This window comes from Squalius cephalus, assembly GCF_949319135.1.
Source record: "Squalius cephalus genome assembly, chromosome: 10".
Lineage (NCBI taxonomy): Eukaryota > Metazoa > Chordata > Actinopteri > Cypriniformes > Leuciscidae > Squalius > Squalius cephalus.
The window spans coordinates 38,652,257-38,679,153 of NC_137131.1; the positions used below are offsets into that span (position 1 = coordinate 38,652,257).

General features: G+C 36.5%; 1 protein-coding gene across 1 annotated transcript in view; it reads right to left on the reverse strand.

The window, feature by feature from the left end:
• Nucleotides 1-26,569, reverse strand: part of abcc4 (ATP binding cassette subfamily C member 4 (PEL blood group)) — a 48,912-nt gene extending 22,343 nt beyond the window's left edge. The window contains exons 1-13 of the mRNA XM_079882905.1: nucleotides 26,313-26,569; nucleotides 25,192-25,302; nucleotides 18,901-19,021; nucleotides 14,927-15,151; nucleotides 14,423-14,512; nucleotides 12,903-13,066; nucleotides 11,655-11,780; nucleotides 9,838-10,087; nucleotides 4,774-4,881; nucleotides 2,842-2,931; nucleotides 2,548-2,739; nucleotides 1,493-1,587; nucleotides 1,073-1,159 (exon numbers count right to left, since the gene is read on the reverse strand). Of these exons, the coding sequence (XP_079739031.1) occupies nucleotides 1,073-1,159; nucleotides 1,493-1,587; nucleotides 2,548-2,739; nucleotides 2,842-2,931; nucleotides 4,774-4,881; nucleotides 9,838-10,087; nucleotides 11,655-11,780; nucleotides 12,903-13,066; nucleotides 14,423-14,512; nucleotides 14,927-15,151; nucleotides 18,901-19,021; nucleotides 25,192-25,302; nucleotides 26,313-26,398 (1,745 nt within the window). The 5' untranslated portion in view covers nucleotides 26,399-26,569. The remainder of the gene's footprint in view (nucleotides 1-1,072; nucleotides 1,160-1,492; nucleotides 1,588-2,547; nucleotides 2,740-2,841; nucleotides 2,932-4,773; nucleotides 4,882-9,837; nucleotides 10,088-11,654; nucleotides 11,781-12,902; nucleotides 13,067-14,422; nucleotides 14,513-14,926; nucleotides 15,152-18,900; nucleotides 19,022-25,191; nucleotides 25,303-26,312) is intronic.
• Between the last annotated feature and the right edge of the window lie 328 nt (nucleotides 26,570-26,897).

Genomic DNA, 26,897 nt, shown 5'->3' on the forward strand with positions numbered 1-26,897 from the left:
AAGTAGCACAGTAAAGATAACATTTATATGAATGCATTAGTGAGTGATTGTGTGTAAATTAGTTATACCAGGCAGTGTCTCTATACTAATAGTGAAGCTGTGGGTTTCATTTACTAAGTTCACTTCAGTTTCTAAACTGTTTTATTGATAAATAGCGCTGATCTGCGCTACTGAATGTTTCTGTGCGCGTGCGATCTGTGTGGGATGCGTGAGCTACTGTCTGTCTGTATGTGTGTGTGTTACAGTGCAGCAGCGCATTAGTTTAGAACTGTGTTTAACTTACCCTGTACAATAAGCGGTTTATCGAGTTCACCCGATAAATTTTGAGCATCTAGATAGTAAAATCAAATATACCTTGTGGGGCAGTCTCAGAGTATGCATTCATTTGCCATTTTAACAGTTGAAAATGGAGCGTAAAAGTGGACTTCAAAGATTTCTTATTCTGTTGCGCCTTCTATAGGCCGTGAACAGTGACTAGTCGACATCAAGCTTAAAGCGTCATGGCAGGGCATTAAAGTACACGGATAGCAGATTTCTCTCGAGTCAAGAGTCGGTTAATGGTTACAACAGTTCTCGAGTCACCTGTACACTGAACTAAAGAAACAGGCCAGAGTTGGAGCCGTCTGTGAAGAACCGATGAGCTGCTAAGCATGCGTAAACCGAGCAGGTGACTCGAAAGACGGAGCAAAATTGTTTTTTTAATGGTTTCTAATGGTTTAGGTAAAAAGGTGAGTGATTAAGACTAATTTATTCACTTTATGCTTGAGGCATGTAAAACATCCACGTTTCACATCATTATTGTATACGTGATGTCATTGCGTGATTATGTAGACAAACTGGTGAATCGTTTTTTTGAGCCTATTCATTGAAACGAACCATTCAAAAGATCCAGTTCAGGGAAAAGAATCATATGATGTGTCATATGAACTACTTTCATGAAGTTTTTATGGTTTATTTGGCCCTTTATTGAGTTTGACCGCCCCTAAACACTAAACGCTCTTATTGTATGGAAAAGAACAGAGTGAAGAGCAACAGAAAAATGCAACAGGATCCGTGAAGAGTAAAGACTTACTGTTCAAACAGGTGTCTGCCCACTTCAGCATCCACTGCACTCAATGGATCATCCAACAGGTAAATGTCAGCATCCTGATACACAGCCCTAAAACCCACAGACAGTAACAGGTATGCTTAAAAATCTAATAAAACAGCTCCAAAATATACACTTCCTATTAGCAAATATATGTCCGTTTGTTTATATAGAAATGGCTTACGGTTTGATTTTTTCCCCACTATATTATACACCTTACAAAGTGTCATTGTTTACATTAAATAATCAGTATGTCCAAGATGCAGTCTTCTGAATGCATTATATACATTATTTTTCTTTTTTTGCTCACACTAATGTAACTGTTAAGGTTAGGAAAGGGCTTGTGTTTAATTGTATTACTGAATAATGAAGAGGAAAAATGGTTGAGTTAACAGGTTGGGATACCTGGCCAGGTTGACTCGAGCTTTCTGCCCTCCACTGAGAGTTGCTCCTCGGTCTCCGATCACAGTCAAATCCCCATCAGGAAGCAGCTCCATGTCCTATACGACACAGAGAGAACTACAGTTTGCTTAAAATAACTTTAGCTTTATGCTGGTGTAGATGTCAATTTAAAGTTTACAGTATATAGCTTTGGAGTGAGCTACACATACTAAAACTAGTGCTGTCAATTTAGTGTTATTTGACGGCAATAATGTTTGCTTTAATGCACTTAACAAATAACCCCGATGCATAAATAGAAAATTACATTAAAAAGGCAAAATACAACACAACAGCCAAATACACCAGTCTGTATGTACATAGACCAACAAAAAAAAATTGTCTATTAAAATGCTTTCTTCTAACACAAAAATGTAAAGTCTTTGAATGGTCATCTTTGGAGGCTCTCAGCAAATACACTACTTTTCAAAAGTTTGCAGTCAGTAAGCTTTTTCTGAAAGAAATGAATACCTTTATTCAGCAAAGATGCATTAAATCGATCGAAAGTAAGTGTAAATACACTTATGATGTTACAAAATATTTCAGTTTCAAATAAATGGTGAACTTTCTATTCATCAAAAAATCCTGAACAAAAATATATTACATTTTCCACAAATAATAATTGTGGTGTATTATCAACATTGATAATAATAAATTGCTCCTTAAGCACCAAATCAGCATATTAGAATTATAGAAAACAGTCATTTAAAATTTGAATAATATTTCACAATCTTACCGTTTGTACTATTTTTCATTAAATAAAATGTAGCCTTAGTGGCATAAGAGACTTATTTTATAAAACATTCAAATGTCTTACAGAGCCCAAACTTTTAAAGGTAATGTAAAAAGTATGTACTTAATTGTTTAAATTAAATAATCAGCATGTGTACTTAATTCATTTGACGATCCTGTTTAAAACAAAGTAACCAATAAAGAACCTTACTGAGATTGTAATCTGGAAGTAGATGAATAAGATCAGAAAGGCAAGAGTGTGATGGATGAATAACTAATAAGCATCTCACCCTTTTGAGCGCACAGGCTTTGAGGACCCTCTCATATCGCTGGGGCTGCAGCTCCTTTCCGAAGAGTATGTTGCTCCGAATGGTCCCTGGAAAAACCCAAGGCTGCTGTGAGGCATACGTCAGCTCACCTTTGACCTTTATAACACCCTTTTCTGCTGGAAGCTCCCCCAGAACAGAGCTGAGGAGAGAGGACTGCAGGATACAGGTCATGATTAGTAAATAATAACACTTGTGGTTGACATGATCACTATTTTAATTGGCAAGCTTGGGAAAAATGAAATTATTGTGACTGACCTTTCCAGCCCCCACAGGACCAATAACGGCCAGAAGTTGACCAGGTTTCACAGTAAAAGACAGATTTTGTAATGTTGGAGCATCCAGAGTCTGTCAAGTAGAAAGGAGAAAATATATTAGTCTTAACATGCAAAAAGGGGGAAAAGTGAAACGCTTTGTTACAACAAATATCTATTTCAAATACATTTTATTCTTTTGAAATTATTATTCAACAAAGTATTCTAAACAAAAATGCAACAAATCAGCATATTAGAATGAATTCTGAAGGATCATGTGACACTGAAGACTGGAGTAATGATGCTGAAAATGCAGCTTTGCATCACAGGAATAAATTCCGTTTTAAAACAGAAAACAGTCATTTATATTGTAATAATATTTCACAATATTACTGCTGTACTGTTTTTTTTTTTTTTTTTTTAATCAAATAAATGCAACTTTGGTGAGCAGACTTTTTTCAAAAACATTAGAAAAATTGTACTATCTCCAAACTTTTGAACGATTGTGTATATACACTTTATATACAACTTATATTGAACTTATTTCATTATTAAAATAAAATGTTAGGCCAATATCTATAACATCTATAAAAGGTAATTTTGAGGTCATCTGCTGTTGACCTCTAGCCTGGGAAAACCCAGACAACTTCCGGCAAATTTAGATTTGCTCTGCAAGTAGTCTGGCAAAGAGCTCATTCAAGCCCATTTCTAATCCATAGAAATCGCGGCACCAATCAGAAACGTTGAGGCGGGCTTTACACAATGACGATCGTTCTGATTGGTTTTAGGTCTATCCAATTGTGCCCAGAGGCATTTGAGCGACGTCCGTCCGTTGGTGAAGCGCACCAACTTTTAAATGCATTATTATATTCAAATTGCAAACACATGAGGACAGTCTCCATGAAAGACCCACTGGCAGATGAACGTGCTACTACATTTCTCTCCGAAAAGGTAGGAAATTAAATTATATTTAATAGAGGATTTTAACTGTGACAAGATGATTGACAGGGCAGTTTACGTGACAGGATGCACGCGACAGATCCGTCCGATAAAGATGACGAAGTAGTATGTCCCAAAGCTTGCCTACTTTTTTGCTACATATTCAAAAGTAAATACCTTTTCTTCACAAAAAGAGTACATACTTTTATGGCGTAGTGTAACTTAGGCAAATTGGGACACAGCATATATGGCTTTATACGATGACGATCGCTCTGATTGGTTTTAGGTCTATCCAATTGCGCCCAGAGGCATTTGAGCGACGTCCGTTGGTGACGCCCCTTTGGAAATGAGTTATTAATGAAGCTTTGCCAGACCATAACTCAGTTACTACTGAGAATGGTCTGGTTTTAACCAGGCTAGTTGACCTCTTAAAGTTGCCAAAATTAGCAAACAAGAAATTTAGTCTTTTTCTTCCAAGAAAATGGACCAAAACACTGATATCTCATTAGGCCGCGTGTCCAGCAAAGCGTTTTTTAACCAGCTGAAAACATACAGAATGGGAAGAAAACGGCACTTCTTGAGCCATTTCATTGAGTATTTAATAAATACATGACTATAAATGTGTTAATATCTATAAACGTAATATTTAGGGATGTGTGAGACTATTCGACTAGTCAATTAAACAATATTGCTATCATTTGATCATGATATTGCAAATATCAACAAAATTTTAAACAAACAACATCTACACTAATTAATATATCTATCTATTAATTAATATATCTATCTACTAATTAATATATTGAGATCTAATATCTATTACAAAAACATTTGATAAAATACATAAGGAAGCCAAAAAAAGACACTATGCTTTTGGGATCAAGATAAAACTTGCACTGCTTGATGGGCACTATATCGGCTTGTAGTTCTGCATTTCCAAAAGTATAACTCCGGGGAAGGGGTGTGTACTTTATACATTTATATACACTGAACTCACCTTGTCCCAGTAGCATATGAGATCCTGAATCTCCACAGATGCCTCTTTCTTCTCCTCCTGAGAAAGGGGGGCGTTGGTTCTCACAAGCTCATCGAGCAAGAGGAACTTCTGCACGAGAAAGAAAAACCACAGGCGCTTATGATGTATGAACACAAGGTCATCACACAAAAAACTGCTGTAATAACACTCACTGGCAGTGCAGTTGCAGTAATTGAGTTTCTGTGGTTAACCCAAACTAGGATCGTCCAGCAAGCAGAAGAAATGAGTTCAGTGTGTTCACATAACAAAATAAATATAATCAGCTTTTTCTAAACAGACACTCCATGATTACAAAATCTGCACGTTCATGTTGGACTTATGCAACAGTAGCTGCGTCAGTGGAAACTTTAGAATAGATCTAAAATTAACCCTGAAAATGATACCAACAGCACAACCAGAGACGACAGAGATTTGTATGCTATTACTTGTGGCAAATAGTCTTAACATTTCATTTATTTGTTATTTGTATTGAAAGTTGTATATTCATGTTATATAAGTTCTGCTCATTTCTAATGTGCAAGATTGGGTTGGAAATATAGACTTCTCGATTTTAACTGATTCTCATTTTGATGAACCGGAATCGATTCTTAAAGGGACTGTGTGTAGGAATTTCTCCCATCTAGTGGTGAAATTGTATTTTGCATTCAAACGAATAATGCTCTCCAGCGCCTCACTTTTTCAAATGCGCGTTGCATCTACGGTAGCCGTTATGTACCAAAAAGCTATGACAGGATGTCTTATAATAGCACTTCGAGTTTTTCTTCGGGTGAACAGGTTTGTTATTTAAAACAAACTGAAACTTGAAACAACGAAAAAAGAATGTTACAGTATGAATTACTGACTGTGAAAAACATTAACTATGGTAGTTAGTAGTAATGCCGCCTTTATTCGTTATATTTTTTGAAGTACGTGCATTGTTAGATATCATCATCATCAGAGCCTTCTCTAACGTTACTTTACTCAATAGCTGCTATTCATCAAAGAGCCTGTTTAACTTTTACTATAAATGTTCTACTGTCTATATAATAAAGTACACAACCAAGCAATGAAAAAAAAAGCTTGTAATTAAGACCGTAACATTGACTTACCTGTCGAGAAGAAAGCAGGCAACTTCAGCGTCTCTTTTAAAAGCTTTCTCCTGCATTAGCTATCCCCACATTAACCCTTGTTTTTGTAATCTCCGGTCACGTTTCCTTTTACGGTCTATTTTGGACTTTTTCGACGACGAGGACTCCTTATCCTGTGACTCAGCATATGTATGAATGAACGGTGTATAAATAACCGTGCAGTGCAGCCTTTTAAACTTGCCGCGGCAGTGACAAGCGCCTCTCACTGCTCTGCTCCTCCGCTTCTGCTGGCTTCAGTCACGTGACGCCTGGCTCTGAACGAAAACGCGTTGTGGAAACGCGTTGGCCTAGTACTTTTTGTCCCTCTCTGCTATTATAGTTTTTCAAGATGGCGGAACTACATGGAAGCCTCCGTGGACCTACCCGTCCCATGTATATAAAGATAATAAATTCTTCGTTTACGAGGATTAGTCTGATCATTGGCATAGGTATTTGTACATCATTGAGGGCATATTTATTAATAAAAATGTTGATTTTAAATAATAAAATACCTAAAAAGCTACACACAGTCCCTTTAAATCCCAAGAATCTGTCTTTCAGTCTATGCTGTTTTCAGTTCATGTGTACAAAACTTCACTAAACTATGGGTGTATCAGTTTATCGTGTACACAAACTGGGGCAGCGGTAAGGACATTAACGACACTTGATCACTACACATTTGGACCCTGATGGTGACATGACGTCACTACTTGTATTTATGAACAACAGCATAACTGATATTTTTCTAGCATTTATGTTTTTAATGTTATTTAAAGTACATTATGTTAAATATTTTGATCGATACATATACCTGTAACATTTCAGCTATAGATTCATTATAAATGTTAGCTAGATTATGTTAAGTACCTGTCTGGCCATGTATGTTTATGCTGAAATATAATAAATTATTACATGGCTTGGCTGAATTCCAATGTAGAATGCGGTCTGTTATTTCTTGATAACAGACCGCTGCGAAGTATAACAGACCGTTGCCATGAAAAACAGCGCGTTGCTATGGACGCGGAACGGACTATTTTCTTTGGCGGAAGCAATACAATCGTTTTTAAATCAATAAACTCCTTTTTAAATAAATAATTTGTGTCAAATTATTTATTTATTTTGTAGGTAGCCATGTAATAAGCGGGATAATGTATAGTGAGCCGGTTGTTATAGTGAATAACAACCCCTTCAGGCTGATTCAAGATCCCTCCGCTTCGCGTCGGGATCCCGTTCAGCCTGTCGGGGTTGTTATTCACTATAACAACCGGCTCACTATACATTATCCCTTACTTATTACATGGCTTGGTTGAATTCTAATGTAGAATGCGGTCTGTTATTTCTTGATAACAGACCGCTACTAAGTATAACACATCGTTGCCATGAAAAACAGAGCGTTGCTATGGATACAGAAGTTCTGAAGCGCGAAATGTATGTCACGCGAGGCAAATAATAACACTACACATAATAACACAGGATAGAGGCTTTGAAAAAACAAACCGTTATGTAAGGGATAATGAAGAGCGAGGCGGTTGTTATAGCGAATACAACCCCGACAGGCAGATCAGGATCCTGACGCGAAGCAGAGGGGTCTTGAATCAGCCTGAAGGGGTTGTGTTAGTGTTAGTTGTAATAGTGTTATTATTTGCCTCGCGTGACATACATTTCGCGCTTCAGAACTTCTGGTAAGGGAACCTAGTGAGCAACGATACTCCCTGGTTTTCACAGTGCATTGTGGGACTTTTTAGGGAGCAAACATTTCAGTGCACTGGAATAATTGAGTACGGGCTAATTGAGATAGCCCGTAAAATGGCCGACTCCCTGATCAGTGACTAACAAACTAGGGAGCTGATTGAGACGTACCCATTATTTGTAGCGCACCCCCCCCATCCAATAAATCACAATAAGCTTTGTGGTTTGTGCTGTTACTTTTGATATGAAACAACTCAAATTATGTCAATTTTATTACAAAAGTCTAACAATAATTACAGTTTTGTGGCTCTTTAATATGTCGTGACAGATCTCTGTACTTTAAGTGGCACGTGAACTATCATCTTATCTGCTTTACTAGCCTACTAGTTAAACATGACTGAACATCAGTAGGAATGTTGAAAGATCCGATACAACTTATTGAAATCCATATCATATCTCATGTTATCGCTCAATCAGTGTTTCAACCACGGAAAGGTGCAATAAAACAGCTTGTAAACCATGTCATGTAATGTTACATTCACCTCAGAAAAGCCATTCAATTGATCATAAACTCAATAGTTAGCTAGAAAATTTGCTAAATATGTTATCCAATATTATAATAAAAAGTTATTATTATAATCAAAACTGCCTTGTGTGCAATTTAAACATTTGTATACAAATCAGTTGTTAATTTTAACCTTCAATATTACAGTAATGCACCAACTGACAGGGTTTTACAGCATTAGTTCAGCGAGATATTTTTTAATCAAAACTGAATCGATTCACAAGCAAGTTCAAGATTCGCAAAACGCTTGCTCTTAAAAGATGGGTCAGTAGTACTCAGTTTATTTGGACCAGCTCGCTCCTCAGAATCACAACTTGCAAGTATGAATAATTATTGATTTATAAACAGCTGCAACACTCATAATTAACCTCAAACCGAGTAGCGTATCAGTGAGAAACGTCTTGCCATGGAGGTTCAGGTTGAATAACTAGTTCTTCCACCGTTTCATCATCAGATTCGCGCTCGGATTGATATGGTAAAATCGACGTCATCATTATGGTCTTTACAGAGTGTACAATCACTGAGGACTTAGGAAGTAGCTCGCGGAAGGAGGGATTTAGAGAGACTGAATCATCCGTCATCCGTTTAAAAATGTGGTGATGTGCAATGTATATTATGGTTTTTTGTATATAAACTGTTTTTTTTACCTTTGATGCATGTAAACCTGTTGTAGGAGACCTCCAAAACAAAATTAAGAGCCTTTAAATTAGCATAATAGGGGCACTTTAAAACTGAATCGAATCTTTAAATGTGTGTCAATGCCCAGGCCCTACAAATTTTGGCCCAACAAGATCTGGTTTTCCCTCATTTTTTGCATATTAATACATTTTTTAATTTAAAAAAATTGTCATGGCAAATTAATACATCAAGAAAAGAAAACACGAAGAGACTTCTTGGACACCATGTTGCATGTTAGTGGCGTCCTGTTGCCAACTTGGAAATTTACTTTTTGGATAAAAAAATGTTGTCAAAATCTCATATTTTGGCAGGGATAAAATAATAGAGTCATAAAAGAGATGATAAACACATTGCATTGTGGGATACAATATTGTGTAGTATGCTCTAGTTTTTCTTTTCGAGATTGTAATAATTTCCTAGACTGGGTTTCCCCATGCTGCCTTGAGCACAGCGCGATTTTATTCACGCTGCTAGGCCTCGATTCCATGGACCAGATTTTCGCCTCAGCGAGGGGACCAATCACAGAACGGGGAGGGAGCAGCAAGACGATGACGACGTCTATGCGACACACCGAAGCAGTTTGTTTATATCTATGGATCCAACATGGCATCAGACGCGAAGTTACCTTTCGATGCAGCCTTAGATAGTGTTCTAAGTAGTTTAGAACGCAAGTTTATTTCGTCTTCTTCCTCGTCGAATTTCTGTCGCTCTACATACGTCATCTGGTATAATTGAAACGATTGGCTATGAGCTACGTACAGGCGCATTTGATAGACATTCGTATCGCCCAATAAACGGCTCTGGGCATTCGTAAACCACGCCTCAAATACGAGAAAATGAACATGTGGTTCCCAGACCACGTCTCAATGAGAAGAGGTCTGACGTTAGACAGGCTAATAATTTCCATGACTTTCCCAGAAATAACTTTAGGTTTTCCATGACCGTGTAACTTCATTGAGACAGTTTTTCTAATGATAGAGGTTGTACCTTGATCCTCCGGATGCTGATGGCAGTCTCAGACACTTTCTCGATAGCAGAGGGGAAGAACAGAGTAACGGTGAGGCGGACGGCACTGTACAGCGACACGGCCACAAACACACGACTGGCAGAGATGGTGTTGCCCACTAGCACGTACACGGTGAAGGTCACAAACAGGATGATTTTATTCGCCGTGAAGAATGAGGCCATGTTCAGGCCACGGAGGTAAGAGCTATTCATGATTTTTGAGATCTCCTTCCTACAAGAAACAAAAAATAAGAGCTTTATCCACTCATGCCCAAGAATCACTAATATATTACGTCCTAGAGCTGGGCGGCCCTGCATAGTACTTCATAAGGACGGTTTGCACAATAAAAATTCATTCGGCCTTTAAAAAGAAAGTTAAAAAGACAGATCAAATGCAGAATAACACAGATAACATTAAAATAAGTATTGTTTGTGGCACTGAAAGGTTAAAGCTTATCTGAGATATCATGGCTTCTAAATTTAATACACATCACTAAACACATTGGGTCTCATTCATGAAACACGAGCAGAACGAATTTTTGTGTAAATCGTGTGTAAAGTGGTTGTGGCGTAAATTTTCGGATTCATTAAAATGTTCGTATTTTCCAAATGTTAGTTGGTACAAAAGAAATCTACACCTGCTCCCAGCCACGCGTAAATAGTGTGTTTAACATCCGAATGTTTTGCTCATTAATAGGCTGCATTTTAATTCACCTTAATCGGGTACATATTTACACAGCATTTTGAAAAAATATTATAGTAATTACATACGGTTTTTCATTTTACTTTTATTATGAGAGCCAGTAATAGCATCTGCAAACGGAACACTTTAATCAAATAATTAATTGCTTTCAATAGGGTTGGGACTCTTTTCACTTCTGGGACTGTTTGATTAACAGATGAAACTCCATTAACTGCATCTGTAATATGCTGCCAAGCTTCCTTTTTTTTAGGACCTGATACGCCACTATGTACGCTTGAAAATAAAATGTGGCGTTTTGAACGAACTTCTGATTATAAAACGTCAATTTCTGCATCTGAGAAATTTCTCTTTTTCATTCGCTTTCGAGAAGACATGTTGAAATCCTTCGTTTGGTGTCATAATATGATGCCCATATATAGTTGTCAGTCGGATTTAATGGGCGGGATTTATGGTAATTGAGAATGAGCGTGCACGTGTGTCCCATTTACGACTGATTGGAATTCATTAACACACACACATTTCACTATCACATCTGACGTTTACGAAGTATTTGTGAATCAGTAGAAGAGTTTTCGGGAAGGTCTCTTTACACGCAAATCACTCACATATTAACGAATGTTTCATGAATGAGACCCATTAAGTTTTTGACATGCTAGCATTTACTGAAACATGCTATGAAAGAATGTGAACACAACCAGTTCTAGCCATGTGACGTTTTGGCACTGGACTGTATATGCTGTGTATTCTCTTCTATAGTCAGTTTTCACTTTCATTTCAACTACTGTCATGGCAGAACAACAGTCTTAGAAGACTTTTGCTGAGAAAGTTGGATAAACTAGTAAAACCGTTTATATATAGCCATATGAATAACAACAAATCCAGTTTAACGGCACAGGCATGTTCTATCACTCCCTTGATTGACCTGAGATTTTACAGACCTTTAAAATAAAGTCATTTTAAGACTTTAAATCAAAAGAGATAATCAAAGCCCATAAATCCTTTGGCAATGTGCTGGCTTCAGTGAAGAATTCTGCTGACCTATGTCAGAGCCATAGCAGTGTAATAACACTAAATAAACCCACAGTATATAATTTACCTTCGTACATCAGTAACCAGCGCTGCAAATGGCTTCTCCCAGGCGTACATCTTAATTATACGTATACCAGATACCACCTCATTCATAGTGCGTATCCTATTGTCAGTAAAGGCTGCGGTCTTACTTCTGTGAGAGAGAGAGAAACAGACAGAGAGTGAGACAGAGAGAAAGAGAATATTTTTTGGCTATATTCTAAATAAAACATAAACGATTATCCTGCAATTAGGAGCATCTTATTAGGTTTAATCTTTGTTAAAACACATTACACAACCTAGAATTGGATCTGACCATGGCCTTGATCAACATTGAAATGGATTTTTGATATTGTGTGCGATGTGTGCTGGTACTAACATTTTTACAAGAAAATTAAAAAGCTTTGGACTTGCTAATTAACTTCTAAAAGTGCAAGAAATTCTGAATTAAAATGTTCAAATAATAATGATTAAGGTCATTAAGGTCTCAGATTATGATGTGAAAATCTAAAGATTACATTTTTCGATTTGTATACTGTCAGACACCTGTTCTGGCCTTTCTTAAATGATATTTTTATGAAAAATGAAAGTTGTATAAATGTTTGAAGTGGTTGTAATGACAGGAGAATTGGGGGCATTGTTTTCTTAAGAGAACTAAATTGAAAAGAAAAATACATTTTCCTGATTTAACACTTTCATTTACTATAAAAGGGAATTTACTATAACGTCCAAGTCAAAAATGAAGAAACTCTGAAATATTTAACCTTTTATCTCTCAAGTATTTATCATAATATTATCTATGTATTATTTTTCCTTTAAAGTAACCAGATTTTTTTAAAGGAATGTTTTCTTTAAAATCATATTACGTGACACAAAAGTTCCTCTAACTCAAGAATCATATGGAGTAGAAACCTGAACTCAGACCTCACACAGAAAGAGTGCATAACCCCAGAAGGAAAGAGCGTGTGGTTGAATGTGTAACTTAAGACTGACCACAGTAAATTCTTATAAATGACTTGCTTGGAGATGACTAACATCTCATTATGGACAGAACGTAACAGAAAAATACACCATCTTTACACAATCAATCATTCGTTTTTTTTGCAGAGGTTTTTAAGAGATAATAAATGTGTTTTACATATGATTCTGAAGTCTACATGACACTACACGAGGAGTATCTTGTGACTGTGATTAAACCTTTCAATTTCTCACAATTCCTTTTTTCTGATCCATTTAAAAAAAAAAATCCCTGTCAGGTGTAATCCTGAGATTGTACCTGTACTTGGAAAACAGTTTCCCAAACATGGTCTGAAGTGGCATAAGAAAGACCAAAACTGCCATGCCTGCAAGGCATGATGGTCCGATCTCTTGCCAAAGCAAACCAGTCACAGCTGCGGCTTGAAGAGGTCCTATCCACAGGAAGTGCAGAAAAATAGTCACCTGGGAATACAGACGTAAACAAAACAGCACACAATTATTTCATTATCAAAAAAAGTACTATGTTATTACCATGGGGTTTTGATGTGGCACTAAAGCAACACCATGTTTGTTTTGGGGCATTTACCATTCAAAGATTTAAAATATTTATCATTACTCCAGTCTTCAGTGTCATATGATCCTTCATAAATCATTCAAATATTTTGTTTTGATGCTCAGGAAACATTTCTTATTTTTAGCAATCTCGAAAACAGATGTACTGCTTAATGTGATAATACGTGATATAAATAATATTTGTGGAAACAGTATTCATCAAATAATCCTGAAAAAATGCATCAAAGTTTAAAAAAACAAAAACAGCATTTATTTGAAACTAAAATCTTTTGTAACATTTTAAATGTCTTTACTATCACTTTTGATCAATTTAATGCAACCTTGCTTAAATAAAAGTACACATTTATTTAAAAACAAAACAAAAAAATTCTGGATGCCATAATAAAATGTATCAGTGTTAATTTATTTAAGCTTTTAAAGAGTGGCACACAACCATAACGTTTGCATGTTGAAGTTCACGTGGAAATCATTTAGTGTAGTACTTGGATATACACAATGCACTGCATTTGTAGTCCTATATTTTAAACAGCCCAAGAGATTATTTCAGTATCCACAAAAAGAGCTTGAACTTCAAAGATCTAATTTTCTGTAACACGGTCTGAACAAAAACAGAACATCCTGTAATTCTTCATAGAACCCCTCTGATGTCTGCTGGTGAATACAGGAGAAACGCCTCAACGGACAAATTTAAAACAATGACATTCCTACTTTGATTAGACAGAATAACTGCTCAGCAAGCAAGTACATGGTTAAAAATGAGGTCATGTGTGGTTTATGGAGCTGTAAAGTAATGTTGCACGCCACAAAGCCAACACTTTACATAACTGTCCATCACATAATGTTGAGACTTGATGATTGACCATCTGAGGGAAACTCCTCTTAATGGGAGAGTTATGCATGTCAGAAACCACAATGAATAAGTTTAATTTTAATTTCCTAATGATCTGGAGTCAGGCTGTAAATGCACAATAGGTTGAGACTATTTGTGATTTCTCCTTGTCCTCTGAACGCTGGCCAATCTGCTACCCGCCCAGTAACACAAGCCCTTTTACAGTAAATCACTCGTGCTGCCTTTGGCTGTTTTAACTGGAAATTGAACAATTGCCTGATCAAACAAGTGCCATGTCCAATTCTTTAAATAAATAAATAAATTCACTGATAAAAACCTGCTTCCAAAACAGGAAATGGACAACCTGTGACCATAACACTTAAGAGGAAGACAAAGAAGTTATGGAAATTTCCTACCTCATCAAACTTGTTGACGTCATTCGACAAAAGGTTAACAATCTGCCCTGTGGTGGTCTGGCCCATAGCTGTGGCACTAAGGCACAGCGCCTACAAGAAGAAAAGATTCCAGAGGTTTGTAGGGGAAATTGTGATAAGGAATTACCCTCAGCCCAGCCAAAAAAATAAAATAATTTGTATCGCTTACATCTACAGACACATTATTAAAAAAAAAAAAAAAATTAAAAAAATAAATAAATAAATAAATAAATAAATAAATAAATAAATAAATAAATAAATAAATAAATATATATATATATTTAAGATGTGGTACACATAAAATAAAAGTACAAAGGAGCTTTTTGGACCATTCTTTGAAGAACCTCAGAATCAAGACATGGTATACAAATATGGTAATTAAAAAATAAAATAATGGTACTACCATATGATACTGACACTGTATGTTGGCAACACTTCAGCACTTTTTTTGGAAGGCTCTTAATTTTTTTTTAAAGAAAATCTTACCTTCCTGTAGATCATGTGACACATTGCAATGCGGATTTTCATTCCAGCTCTTAGGACGTGGTAAAAGTAGAGGTGGTGGAGTAATGCCAGAAACAGAGTGGATAGAGAGACACCTGCTGCATATCCATAAGCTTCGTACAAAGCTGGCATGTTATTGGGGTCATAGCTCTCAAAATACCGAATGAGTTGTCCCAAAAACACTGGTTGGATCACCTTGATCACCTCCTATAATGGGGAAGAGAATAACATCAGATAATAACAATGTAAAATAATTGACATTTTATCCTGTTCTACATACGTACAGTATAGGGCTCTATGAAATCTGTATTTTTTTTATATTGCGTGCTATTGTGTGAACACAAAATTAATGAAATGCATAGTTGATTTTAAAAAATTGGATGACTAGTAATTTCCTACTACTTAATTTTGAAAAAACAGAGATTCTAATTATTGGACCAAAAACCTCTGCACGTAATAACCTACAATACTGTCTAGCACTCTGTCAAGTATTCGTTGTCAGTTAGGAACCTGGGTGTGCTCTTTGATACCAATCTTTCATTTGAAAGCCACATTTCTAGCATCTGTAAAACTGCATTTTTCCATCTTATAAAGATGTCCAAAATACGACATTTGCTCTCAGTGATAAATACAGAAAAGTTAGTTCATGCGTTCATGACCTCAAGGCTAGATTATTGTAATGCTCTACTGGGTGGTTGCCCTGCACGCTTAATAAACAAACTCCAGCTGGTCCAAAATGCATCAGCTAGAGTTCTTACTAGAACCAGGAAGTATGACCATTTTAGCCCTGTTCTGTCAACACTGCATTGGCTCCATATTAAACATCTCATACATTTTAAAATCTTTCCAATTACTTACAAAGCACTAAATGGTTTAGCCCCTCAGTACTCGAGCGAGCTCTTAACGCATTATAGTCCTTCACGTCTACTGCGATCTCAAAATTCTGGCCAGATGATTATTACCTAGAATATCAAAATCAACTGCAGGCGGTAGATCCTTTTCCTATTTAGAACCTAAACTCTGGAAGTCTTCTTAGCCGTGTTCGGGAAGCAGACACACTCTGTCAGTTTAAACCTAGACTAAAAACACATCTCTTTAACCTGGCATACAAATAACACATGATCAATTTCTATTATTTCAAATCAGTTAAATGATTGTTAGGCTGCATAAATGAGTTCAACCGGAACCAGGAACACCTTCTATAACACCCAATGTACTTCTTGTTACATCATAAGAAGAATGGCATCTACGCTAATATAAGTCTCTCTGTTTTCCCTGAGGTTACCGTAGTCATCCGGATCCGGTCCATATCCAGATCAGATGTTGGACCTGCACCTAGACACGACCAAAACACAGCCCTGAATGTCAGCAGAGACCGTGTCTACAAGACAATCCCCTGTGAAGGCCTCGTCGACATGACAGCCATCGGCACAGATCCTCAGCAAAGACCACAAGAACCAGACAAGTCCTCTGCACATACCCTATGGCCAGCTTCTGCTCCATACTGGCGTGAGGAATCTTCAAGCAAAAGGAACTGGATGAATATTTGAATGCTACCGATCCCGATGTAAATTCTGACTTGTGATGCATCCTGAATCATAATCACACCACGTTTATTCGTTGGCCAGAGAAAAACTGACCCCCCCGACTGAGCCTGGTTTCTCCCAAGGTTTTCCATTCTGCCACCTGATGGAGTTTGGGTTTCTTTGTCACTGTCGTCTCTGGCTTGCTTAGTTGGGGACACTTAATATTCAACAATATTATTAATGTGACTGTTCTGAAGCTGTTGTAGGAGAACTAAACTGAGCTGGATGACGATATCATTTTTTGCAGAACTGCTTTACAGATGAATGAACTAATTTAATAATCGATGATCTTTACAACAGAACTGAATCGACAGAACTGACTTCAGCTGAACAACAGACAAAATGCATTATTTTCCTGTTATCAATGTAAAGCTGCTTTGAAACAATCTGTATTGTATAAAGCGCTATATAAATAAAGGTGACTTGACTTGATATTCCTTAAAATATTGTTATTATTCATTTGAGAAGTACATTGTACTGTAAAATAGTAATATATGTCTGTCATAATTTCTCAAAGTTAAACCGAACTTTTATTTTAGTGGGTTGTAGAGAAGACCTTTGAGTTTCAGTGTATCTAACAACAGTTTTATCAAATGAAATGGGTAAATACTCGTGAGGTAAACTATCAGATGCTGTCCTCATATAGTGAGACAGGCCGGCAGATGCTAAAAACACAAGCTTCATACATGCTTGAGTATGTGTAGGAGACAAAATTGCAACATTCACACAAAAGACATACAGAACAAGTGTACAAAAAGTGTACAGTACAGCCCTATTTTTTTTTTGAAAATTCTGTGACAATCTGCGTATACTGTAAATTCTATTTTATGACTAGATTCTGTGTTTTCTGAATCATGGAAATCATAAGGCCTTGGGATAGGCGATAGGACCAAAATCTTAGATCACGATGGGAGTAATTTTATTTAATGATAATGATATATTTATATATGACAATATAGTTATTTTTGCCTTAAATAAGGTTATATCAAAATGCATGATACCATTAAAATTTCATAATTCTCATCACCAATTTCGACATCACAAAAAAATAATACTACCAAGTAAAAAAAAACTGTTAAGCTTACTGAAGACAAGTAAACAGACTGATAAAATAAGAACAAATAATCTAATTACAAGCAATAGTGAAAAAACCCTGTATGTCTGACCACTCTTTCTCGGATCTCATGGATGTACTTCAACTCGATCTTCTATAAACACTCTTAAAACTGACTCCTGTGTGATGCACTTCAGGTGACTCACAGCAAGACGGTGAATCATCAACAGAATTTATAAGATGCGGTGTGTCATTTGACAGCCAGCGAACTTGGTTTAAAAATTAAACTAAATGTAGTGTGCATACACACCAGATTAGTAGTTAACTAGAGCGGGGTTTTACTGCCTTTACCTTGTGCACCATTTACAAAAAGAACATCATGCAAAGTTCCAGATCAGGGGCCGTATTCACAAAGCATTTTATCTTACCACTAGGAGTACTCCTAAATCGCACTAAAATATTTTAGCTAGGAGTTTTCTCTTAAAAGTTATTCACAACACCTTTCAGACCTACTCTTAGTAAAGAAAAATGACAACTCCTAAACTAAGAGTGAGTCTTCGTTGCTATGGATGACGTCATTACTCATGCACGAGCTTGACTGAAGTGACCACCTTGATTGGCTGATGATTGTAACGCGGGAATGATTCCAAACACCTCCCCTACGATGATGAGTGACAGGTGACAGGTCTGAGAATGCGTGCGCTACACAAGTAGTGCGAAGGACGGAAGATGATGAATAACTGAATAAATAGCCTACATGAATAAAGAGTAAGGCAAAACAAATAGCCTAGTAGCCTAATGAAACATATGGATTGATGCAATATCTTTGCAACATTATTGAATTAATCTGTCACTATATGCCTCTGCCTACGTTTGCAAAGAGAAGAACATTTTAATTTGATTCACAATGAAACAATTAGTTTACATGCAATGAGTAGCCTAGTTTTGGTTGTTGTTGGTGGCGTTATTGCATCCCTAGTTATGCCTACAATGCAAAATTGTTCTCTCGCGATTGGAAGCTCCTGTTGCCGCCGCATATACGCATTTCAAAACATCGCAACGTGAAATGCCACAAAAAGCGGTTTGTGAATAGGTCTTAGTGAGTTAGGAGTCCTCTCGACTTCTTTTAAGCTGTCCCAGACTTAGGTGCTACTTTTAGGGCTAAAATGCTTCGTGAATTACTCTTAGTGAAAAAAATTAGGAGTCCTAAAGTTACGAGTGACACGCCCATTATTTTTAGGAGTTGCTCCTAAATTCGCCAGTTAGGAGCTACTTTTAGCCTTAAAATTCTTTGTGAATACGGCCCCAGAACGTACCTCTATAAGAGTGAAGACTCCCAGTACTGCATAAGATTTCCAGTAGCACCTGATAATGGCTTTGGTAAGTTTGGGTTTCCTGAGTTCTTTGGTTGCTTTCTCCACTTCTTGGTCCCAGCAGCTGTTGGGAAAAAGAAAAAGATGAGGAAGGCTAAATTAAAAAGGCTGAGAGAGAGAGAGAGAGAGAGAGAGAGAGAGAGAGAGAGAGAGAGAGAGAGAGAGAGAGAGAGAGAGAGAGAGAGAGAGAGAGAGAGAGAGAGAGAGAGAGAGAGAGAGAGAGAGAGAGAGAGAGAGAGAGAGAGAGAAGCTATTACAATTACTACTAGGTTACTTAAATCTAATGTTACTTAGTCTGTAAATCGAAAATGTATTACTGTACAGAGAGAGGATATCATAAAACAATCTGAGAATTATAGTTCTCCTTTATTACCTACATTATGTCATCTCACATACAATAACAATATGATTACTTCAACATATAAACTTGTTCACTCCTTGTCCACAAAATGATTTAACTATCGTAGACATCTGTGACATTAAACATCTTGATTGTTTATTACTCAGCTTAATTGAAAAAAATGCAGACCAAACCAGGTCCAGTCCTGGACCACAAGGGCCACCCGGTGAACAGGTAACATAAGATGGGTGTATGTTGTACATTCCATGTGGGCAACATGATATATGTACTGTAGCATACAGGCCATATGAAAAACATCATGAGCAACATCCAAAGCACATAAGAAACAAATCCTGAGCAGAAACTACGGCATTTCTAGCCAAATCAGGAAAACTACTAAAGCGCTCCTTCAAAACAGCTGCTGAGACTCTTCAGTTGATGTTTTCCAGCAGCAACGTCCGGCAGTAAATTCTACATCTGCAAATAACAGTTTACTTCAAGGCAGAACATTTGTGTTTACGCCACGGCTCCATGCTGCTGATCGCAACAAAAGCTTCACTAATTAGTGTCGTAGCCCAGAGCTCTGTGCTAAACGAACCAGCAATGATCCATTTTAAAGTGCATGATTAGAGGCTAGAGAAACACTGTGTGTGGAGGTGCTTTTTAATGAACGACGGGATTGTGTTCATCGTCATTCATTTCAATGCTTTCACGGCTGGAGAATATGATTATATGGGAACTTTGTGGGAGACTGCTGATTGTTAGTGGTTTTGACTACTGTACAAAGGGTCAGCAAATCCTGCATCTGCTTATCTGTTCTTGCGTAATAAAACCTCAAGGTGAAGAAAAACCTTCACTAACATGATAGATTAAATCATAATGGGTGAGCAGTGATCTTTATGTTACAGTGAGTGTTATTTGCTGTGTGAACAATTAGTAAAATCAAGCCTAAAAGAACAAAATAACAACCATGAAATCTTGGATTGCACAGTAACAAATATCCAGGAAAACCGAAGTAACCCATTTTACGCAACCCATTTTACTTTTGTAATGTGACATATTTCGGAATGTAACAGGATATTCAATGAGCAAAAAAAACCTGATAAGATAAAACATGACACTGGATAAGTAAAAGGGAATTTAATTTACTGGATGGTGAAAAGGGGCCATTCAATACCAGAACGTAGGCAAAACAGACATGGGGTTGACTCCCAGGGAATACATGATGAACTGATAAAAATGTTTACCTTGAATGTAGTTTAAAGGGACGGTTCACCCAAAAATGAAAATTCTGTCATCATTTACTCACCCTCATGTCGTTCCAAACCCGTAAGACTTTCGTTCATCTTCGGAACATAAATGAAGATCTTTTTGATGAAATCTGAGAGATTTCTGTCACTCCATTGACAGCTACGCAACTATCACTTTGATTCTTCAAAAAGTTAATAAAGAGATCATAAAACTAATCCATATGAATCGAGCAGTTTAGTCCAAATATAAGCTTAAGTCACTTTCAGATAAAAGTGTCTACCAAACGCACAAATGTAATGTAATGAGAAGTTATGAAATGGCTGCATTTCATAGAAGCAAAAAAGGAAAGATGTTTCCGAGGTGGACCAGCTGTATTTGAATTAAGGTTTACAAAGACTGATGAATTGCTCGCAATAAGACGAGGACATTTAAGTTACAGTAATACTAATGTATGATTTCACGTTGACTTCATGGTCAAATAAGATGCACAGTCACCTCAAGAGCATTAAATCAGTATTAGATAAAAGCATTTTACACCTTTTTTGCAATAATATATTAAAGAACATTACAATTATTTTACAAAGTAATATAGCCTAATATTTATTCAAATGCTGCTATTTATTATTATTTTTTACGTAGGTTATATACATTACGGTGGTTTCTAGTTTTGCACTCACTGTTTAATTAATACACTTTGTTTGTGTCCGATAAATACTTCTCTGGTCGAATACTGAATTGAGTTCCCTTTCACGTCCTCTTGCACTTGAATGGTTTAAAATCACTTTTATGTTTAAATTGGCAAGACACACATTGCAAATGATACATTTTCATGACGATGTCCTTTCAACTGTCCCGAGCGTCTTTCATACCGACCCCGGGCCATCGGGCAGTCCTTATTGTTGGGATCTGATTATATATATATATATATATATATATATATATATGGGTGATTCTCCAACTACAGGCACTTTTGTTGTCCCTGGCCTTTTTTTGTAAATAAATAAACAAACAAGTGCACAAATAAACTGTCATTATGAAGTTCATGCTCCAACATCCTAGTAACCACCAAATCTTGCCCCTTTTTTCTTTTAAAAATGCTTTTGCATGGCTGTTTATTAGCAGATTTTGCAGTTTTATGCTTGTCCCCAACCCAGACTGGCCCTCTTTGAATGTTAGAAAATTATATTAAAGGATCGATTTAAAAATATTTTTTAACATGTTTGTCTTAAGGACAAATAAAATAATGTCATACCATCGAAATTCCATATGTATGTCATACTTTTAAACTATTTTTGGAATGAAATACGTCTGTCCCCAAGTTTTCCGTCATTTCCACCTCCCTCAACAAAATCCACTTTAATAGACCCACCTTAAATATTTTATTTACTTGGTAATCATGGAAATAACTGTGAAAAGGATGTATTAGTTGAAGATGAAACTTCAGGCACATGTGCTCTTCAGCACAAGAAAATAAATCAAGGTAAGTCAAGCTTTTATACTGAATATTTTTATTCAGCGTCATTTCCACCTTGTCTGTAGTTCGGGTGAATTATGTACAACAAATATGAAAATAATGTATTTATGTTTATTACGAGTAAACAACATATTTATTTCTTTGTTGTTGTTTTTTTTGGGGGTGGGGTGGGGTGGGGTGGGGGGCGCCAAAATTGTTGCTGCATACACCTCTGACACTGGGTAGTTGCGCCCCTGTATTCATATATATTTATTATATATATATATTATATATTATATATATATTAGGGGTGGGGGAAAAAATCGATTCTTAGATGAATCGCGATTCGGGACGTGGACGATTCTGAATCGATTCACAAATGTCAAAAATCGATTTTCTAAAAAAAAAAAAAATTCTAATAACGTAACATTGACGGAACGCAAAAGGCGGAACTCTGAAGCGGACGTGCACGTGCGCGGACAGTCTGTGGCGTGCACATAACAGAGACGCGCACATAACGGACGCATGATGGCTGAGCGCCAAATGTGCAATGCCAGTCACAAAAAGTTACATTTTGACTGTAAGTTAGCCTACTCTCTGCAGATGTTCATTCACTTTCTTTGTATAAGCTGTTTTTGATTGTGGTATACAGCAAACATTTCAAGTCATAACTCTTTATTATTTAGTTGTGTATAAGTCAAGAGCGACTTTGTATGTTAGGCTACTAATTATTCAGAATATGTCCACAAGCATTATACGTTATGATAGCTTCTGGTACATAATTCTATATTTTTGAACGAAAACTGTTTGTGAATTTGCTACAGCAAAATGTTTTTTTTGTCTGAAGGATTATATTGCTCATTGGAAATAACAAGGATGTTGGTTAGAAGTCTATTATTAAATGCTACTATGCTAGAGATTCAGAATATGCTGAAGTTTGTATTAATTTACTACAAGTATGCTGCTAGTACAAGCACACATTTATTTTCCTGTTGGTTCTCAGCAATGTTGGGACATATGCTGGCAAATGTAACCTTACAGTTGACTTGCCAAATCACTTCCATTTGTTTTATTAATAAAATTAATATAGGAAGTATTGGAAGTAAGTTCGTTATGGGTCATCATAAATACTTTGCTTTAAAAGTACCAAGTAAAAACATTTTTTCAATGTTTTTGATAAAAGGCACTTCCCTGAGAATTGAACTTAATAAATGTGAAAAAGACACTTTAATGTCTGTCATTATGTTTGTCATTCTGTATAGCAAAGCAGATGAGAGTAGATCATGATCAGAAACCTGATTAGAAATCATTATGAATAAAATCGAATTGTTTTGAATCGAAAATCTTTTTGAATCGAAAATCGATTTTGAATCGAATCGTGGCCTCAAGAATCGGAATCAAATCGAATCGTGAGATGGTAAAAGATTCCCACCCCTAATATATATATATATATATATATATATATATATATATATATATATATATATATATATATATATATGCACATGCACATACATACATATAATATGTATGAATGTATATGTACATGTCTATAATTATGTTAGAAAAAGCTATAGCTTTAATGTAGTAAACAACTTTGTAGTTGTAGCTATTTTTTCAAATGTGTAGCTTAACTTCTGTTGCACTACTTTTCATTATGAGTAGCATGTAGCTTCAGTTTCAGAGTAGGTTCTTCCTGAACACTATAAAACAAAAGCGAGCAGGAAAACCAGACAGACTGTTAACCTCGCGTCCTGCTCTCTGTATCCTCTGCCAAGAGTTCTGCTCCAGCAATAGCAACAGCAAAACCTTCCAAATTATGTGCCCTTCTGTTGTGGCTCCACAGATTATGAGAGTTGCTTAAAGAGGACCTATTACGCTTTTTTTGCATGTTCAACTTACTTTAGTGTGTGATGCTGCTGTTTGAGCATGAAATAGGTCTGAAAATGTACAAAGCACAAAGTTACACCAAAGGGTGTCATTCTCTTTATCAATCAGCACTGTTTCTGGACTCCCTGAAACACCTCCATTGTAGTCTAGTCTTTTTTTTGGGAACAAACACAACACAAAATCCCTCGTTTAAATAATCCCCGCCAATGTGTACGGGAAAAAAAAGAGGGACGATGCCTGGTTGAGTTGCTTTATTAGTGCGTTGGATCTCGTGGTTATGGTAAGGGGTGTGGCATATCTGAAACAACACAATGATCCAGCTGCCCAATCAGAGCACATTGTGCTTTTCGGAAGGAGGGGCTTCATACAGACAGGAACTTAATAGGGGTGTGTTTCCCGTACAACGACGTAACGTGACTTCACTACCATAGTTTGATGCATCGTTGAAGAAATCAATTAGCTAGTCACGACTGTTTCCCAAAACCATACTGTCGCAAATTGGTAGTTCAACCACGTTGGTTAATGATGTCACGCACTTAGTGAAGTAATAACTTCTTTTAATGAATCTGTTTGAGATCTAGATGTTTTGGTATAACCAGAGCGTAACTGACAGACAGGATAGAATTTAAAATATGTGAAAAATACGTTTTTTTTGAACATTCAAGATTGAAAAACTACTCCAGTAGACCCCAAAAACAAAGCCCAGACTTTGTAAAAAGGCATTATATTGCCTCTTAAAAAAATCCTAACCCTAAATACTAAAGTTTAATGTGTAACTTAACTTGTCCCGCACATTTTGTGCCACAAACATGAATGATCATCAAATCATGTGGCTTGAGAAAGGGTGTTCTATTGCTTTTCTAAGTGATCTGACATTTTCACCTGGCCGATTATCCAAGGAAACTTTTTTGCCCACAGTGACAGCCTTCCATAGCAACCTGTTCCAAGGCACAGTTGTGGTATTCCTTGTGGATTTTGAACCTACGGTTTCCTGGGTTACCAGGCCAGATCTTAATCCACTAAGCCATGTGCCCACCCACAGCTGCTTCTAGGAGTACTAAACCAGCCTAAACTAATTATTTTTAATTTCAATTTGCATTCATCATTAATGTGTGAATGACTTTCACAAAAACTCAACATTGCATAATGCACTCAATGCACAAACGGTGGGAGCATCACCTTTCCAACATCTAATGGGAATCGCACCAGCCTCTGTTCTCATATTTCACCATAAGTCTTCTGAGGGTTTGTTGGAGAACAGCCTGTTGTTTAATCGGTTTATTCCCAGCGGCTCACTCACCTCTGCAGTTTCTCCCCAAGTGTCTCGGACCCGTCCTCCGGAAGCACTTTAAACATGTCATCTTCTTCAAGTCTTCTCTTAGATCCGATATGGAAAAGAGGGTTCAGCCAGCTGATTGAGAAGAGAAAAAAGGATTTGGTCAAAAGAATGCTTTAAAGGTGTATAAAAGGATGCTAAATTATTGATGAGTGATGATGACAGGTGTGTACAAAGTGTACAAACCACATGTTTCATGACAGTGAAAGCAGTAATTAAACAAAACCAACACACATGCAGGTAGGCAATCTCTTTAAAATGACAGTAACAGATGTTCTCCTCTATCAGCTTTGCAAAGAGTGTTCCTGAGAGTCAAGGATTTGAAAGCAAAGCCTAAAAACCACTCTGACTGACATTACAGCCAAACGGCTCATGACGCTTCATTTTTTCAGATCTAGGCTATTAAGTTAAAATAATACAGAATAACAGTACTAAAATGTGACTCATAATGATAAGTAAACCTGATTTAAATTTCTAAAAGTCTATTTAAAATATTTTCTGATTAAAAAAAATGCCTACCAAAGCCAAAGGTGGTGTAACTGTTCAGAGATGGCAAAAAAAATAAAAAAATCCAATTAAAAGGCATATTTTTTTTGTTTGAAACTTTAATTTAATTATTTATTTTCTTAAAAAAAAAAACAGTCGAGAAATTCTACTTTAAAATATTATTTGAAAGACTTTTATCCAACAATTCAAAGTCAGTCTGGTATAACCAACAAGCAGGTCATTTGTTTTCGCCCTGATATCTTATAAGTATACATTTTTTATATATATATATATATATATATATATGTGTGTGTGTGTGAGTGTGTGTCTGTGTAGTAAGTAATTAGAAACGTTTTTCAGAAATGCTTTGAACCAACATGAACACAAAGTTCACTGAATTTTATCATCAGTGTGAAAAGCTTTAATAGGTTGAACTAATAATATCTTTAGTTTGAGACAATACACATAAGGAAACAATAACCACAAAGCTTAAATTCTCTGTTTAAGGCTTTAAATTTCACGACAGAAAACACAAAATAGCTTATAAACTGATCATCTGTCCCTCTCTTTCTCTCCTTTATAGATTCGTAAAGGCTTACCAGAAAAATATCTGTGAGAAGAGATTAGCTGTTGCGGCCGGGTTGCTTTTCGCATCTTTGTTTATTGGCTCCATATCGTTAGCCATCCTCCCTGCAGTTCAGCTGAACACTGGTACTCCACGCATAACCTGCGACCGGTCCGAGACATTTATTTTATAAACTGTTGTGTAACTTTCTAACACGCACATGTCAACGTCTTGTACAACAAGGAGGAGGTAAACCCTTCATTTCCTACTGTAACATAAGCGCCCGCCCCCGCTTTAGCAGCTTAGTTCACTCTGATTGGCTCTCAGGGTCCTAATAGGAAAGGCGTTTACATAAATATTTTTTTGTTTTTCACACTGATCAAACTAATTTATCTGCAGTGACAAGATTACAAATCCCACTATGGTGAATAACTATCTCATGAATATTAATTAAAGCATACCTACGTTGCTTGATACCCCTCCCAATGAATATTCAGGAACCAACGGCGATTATTTACTATCCTTGACTTTGCGACCAATCAGACCAACTGGTCGAACGACACCTAATTAATATTCATGACCCAAACCTTCACCGTAGTAGGATTTGTACATTTTCTTT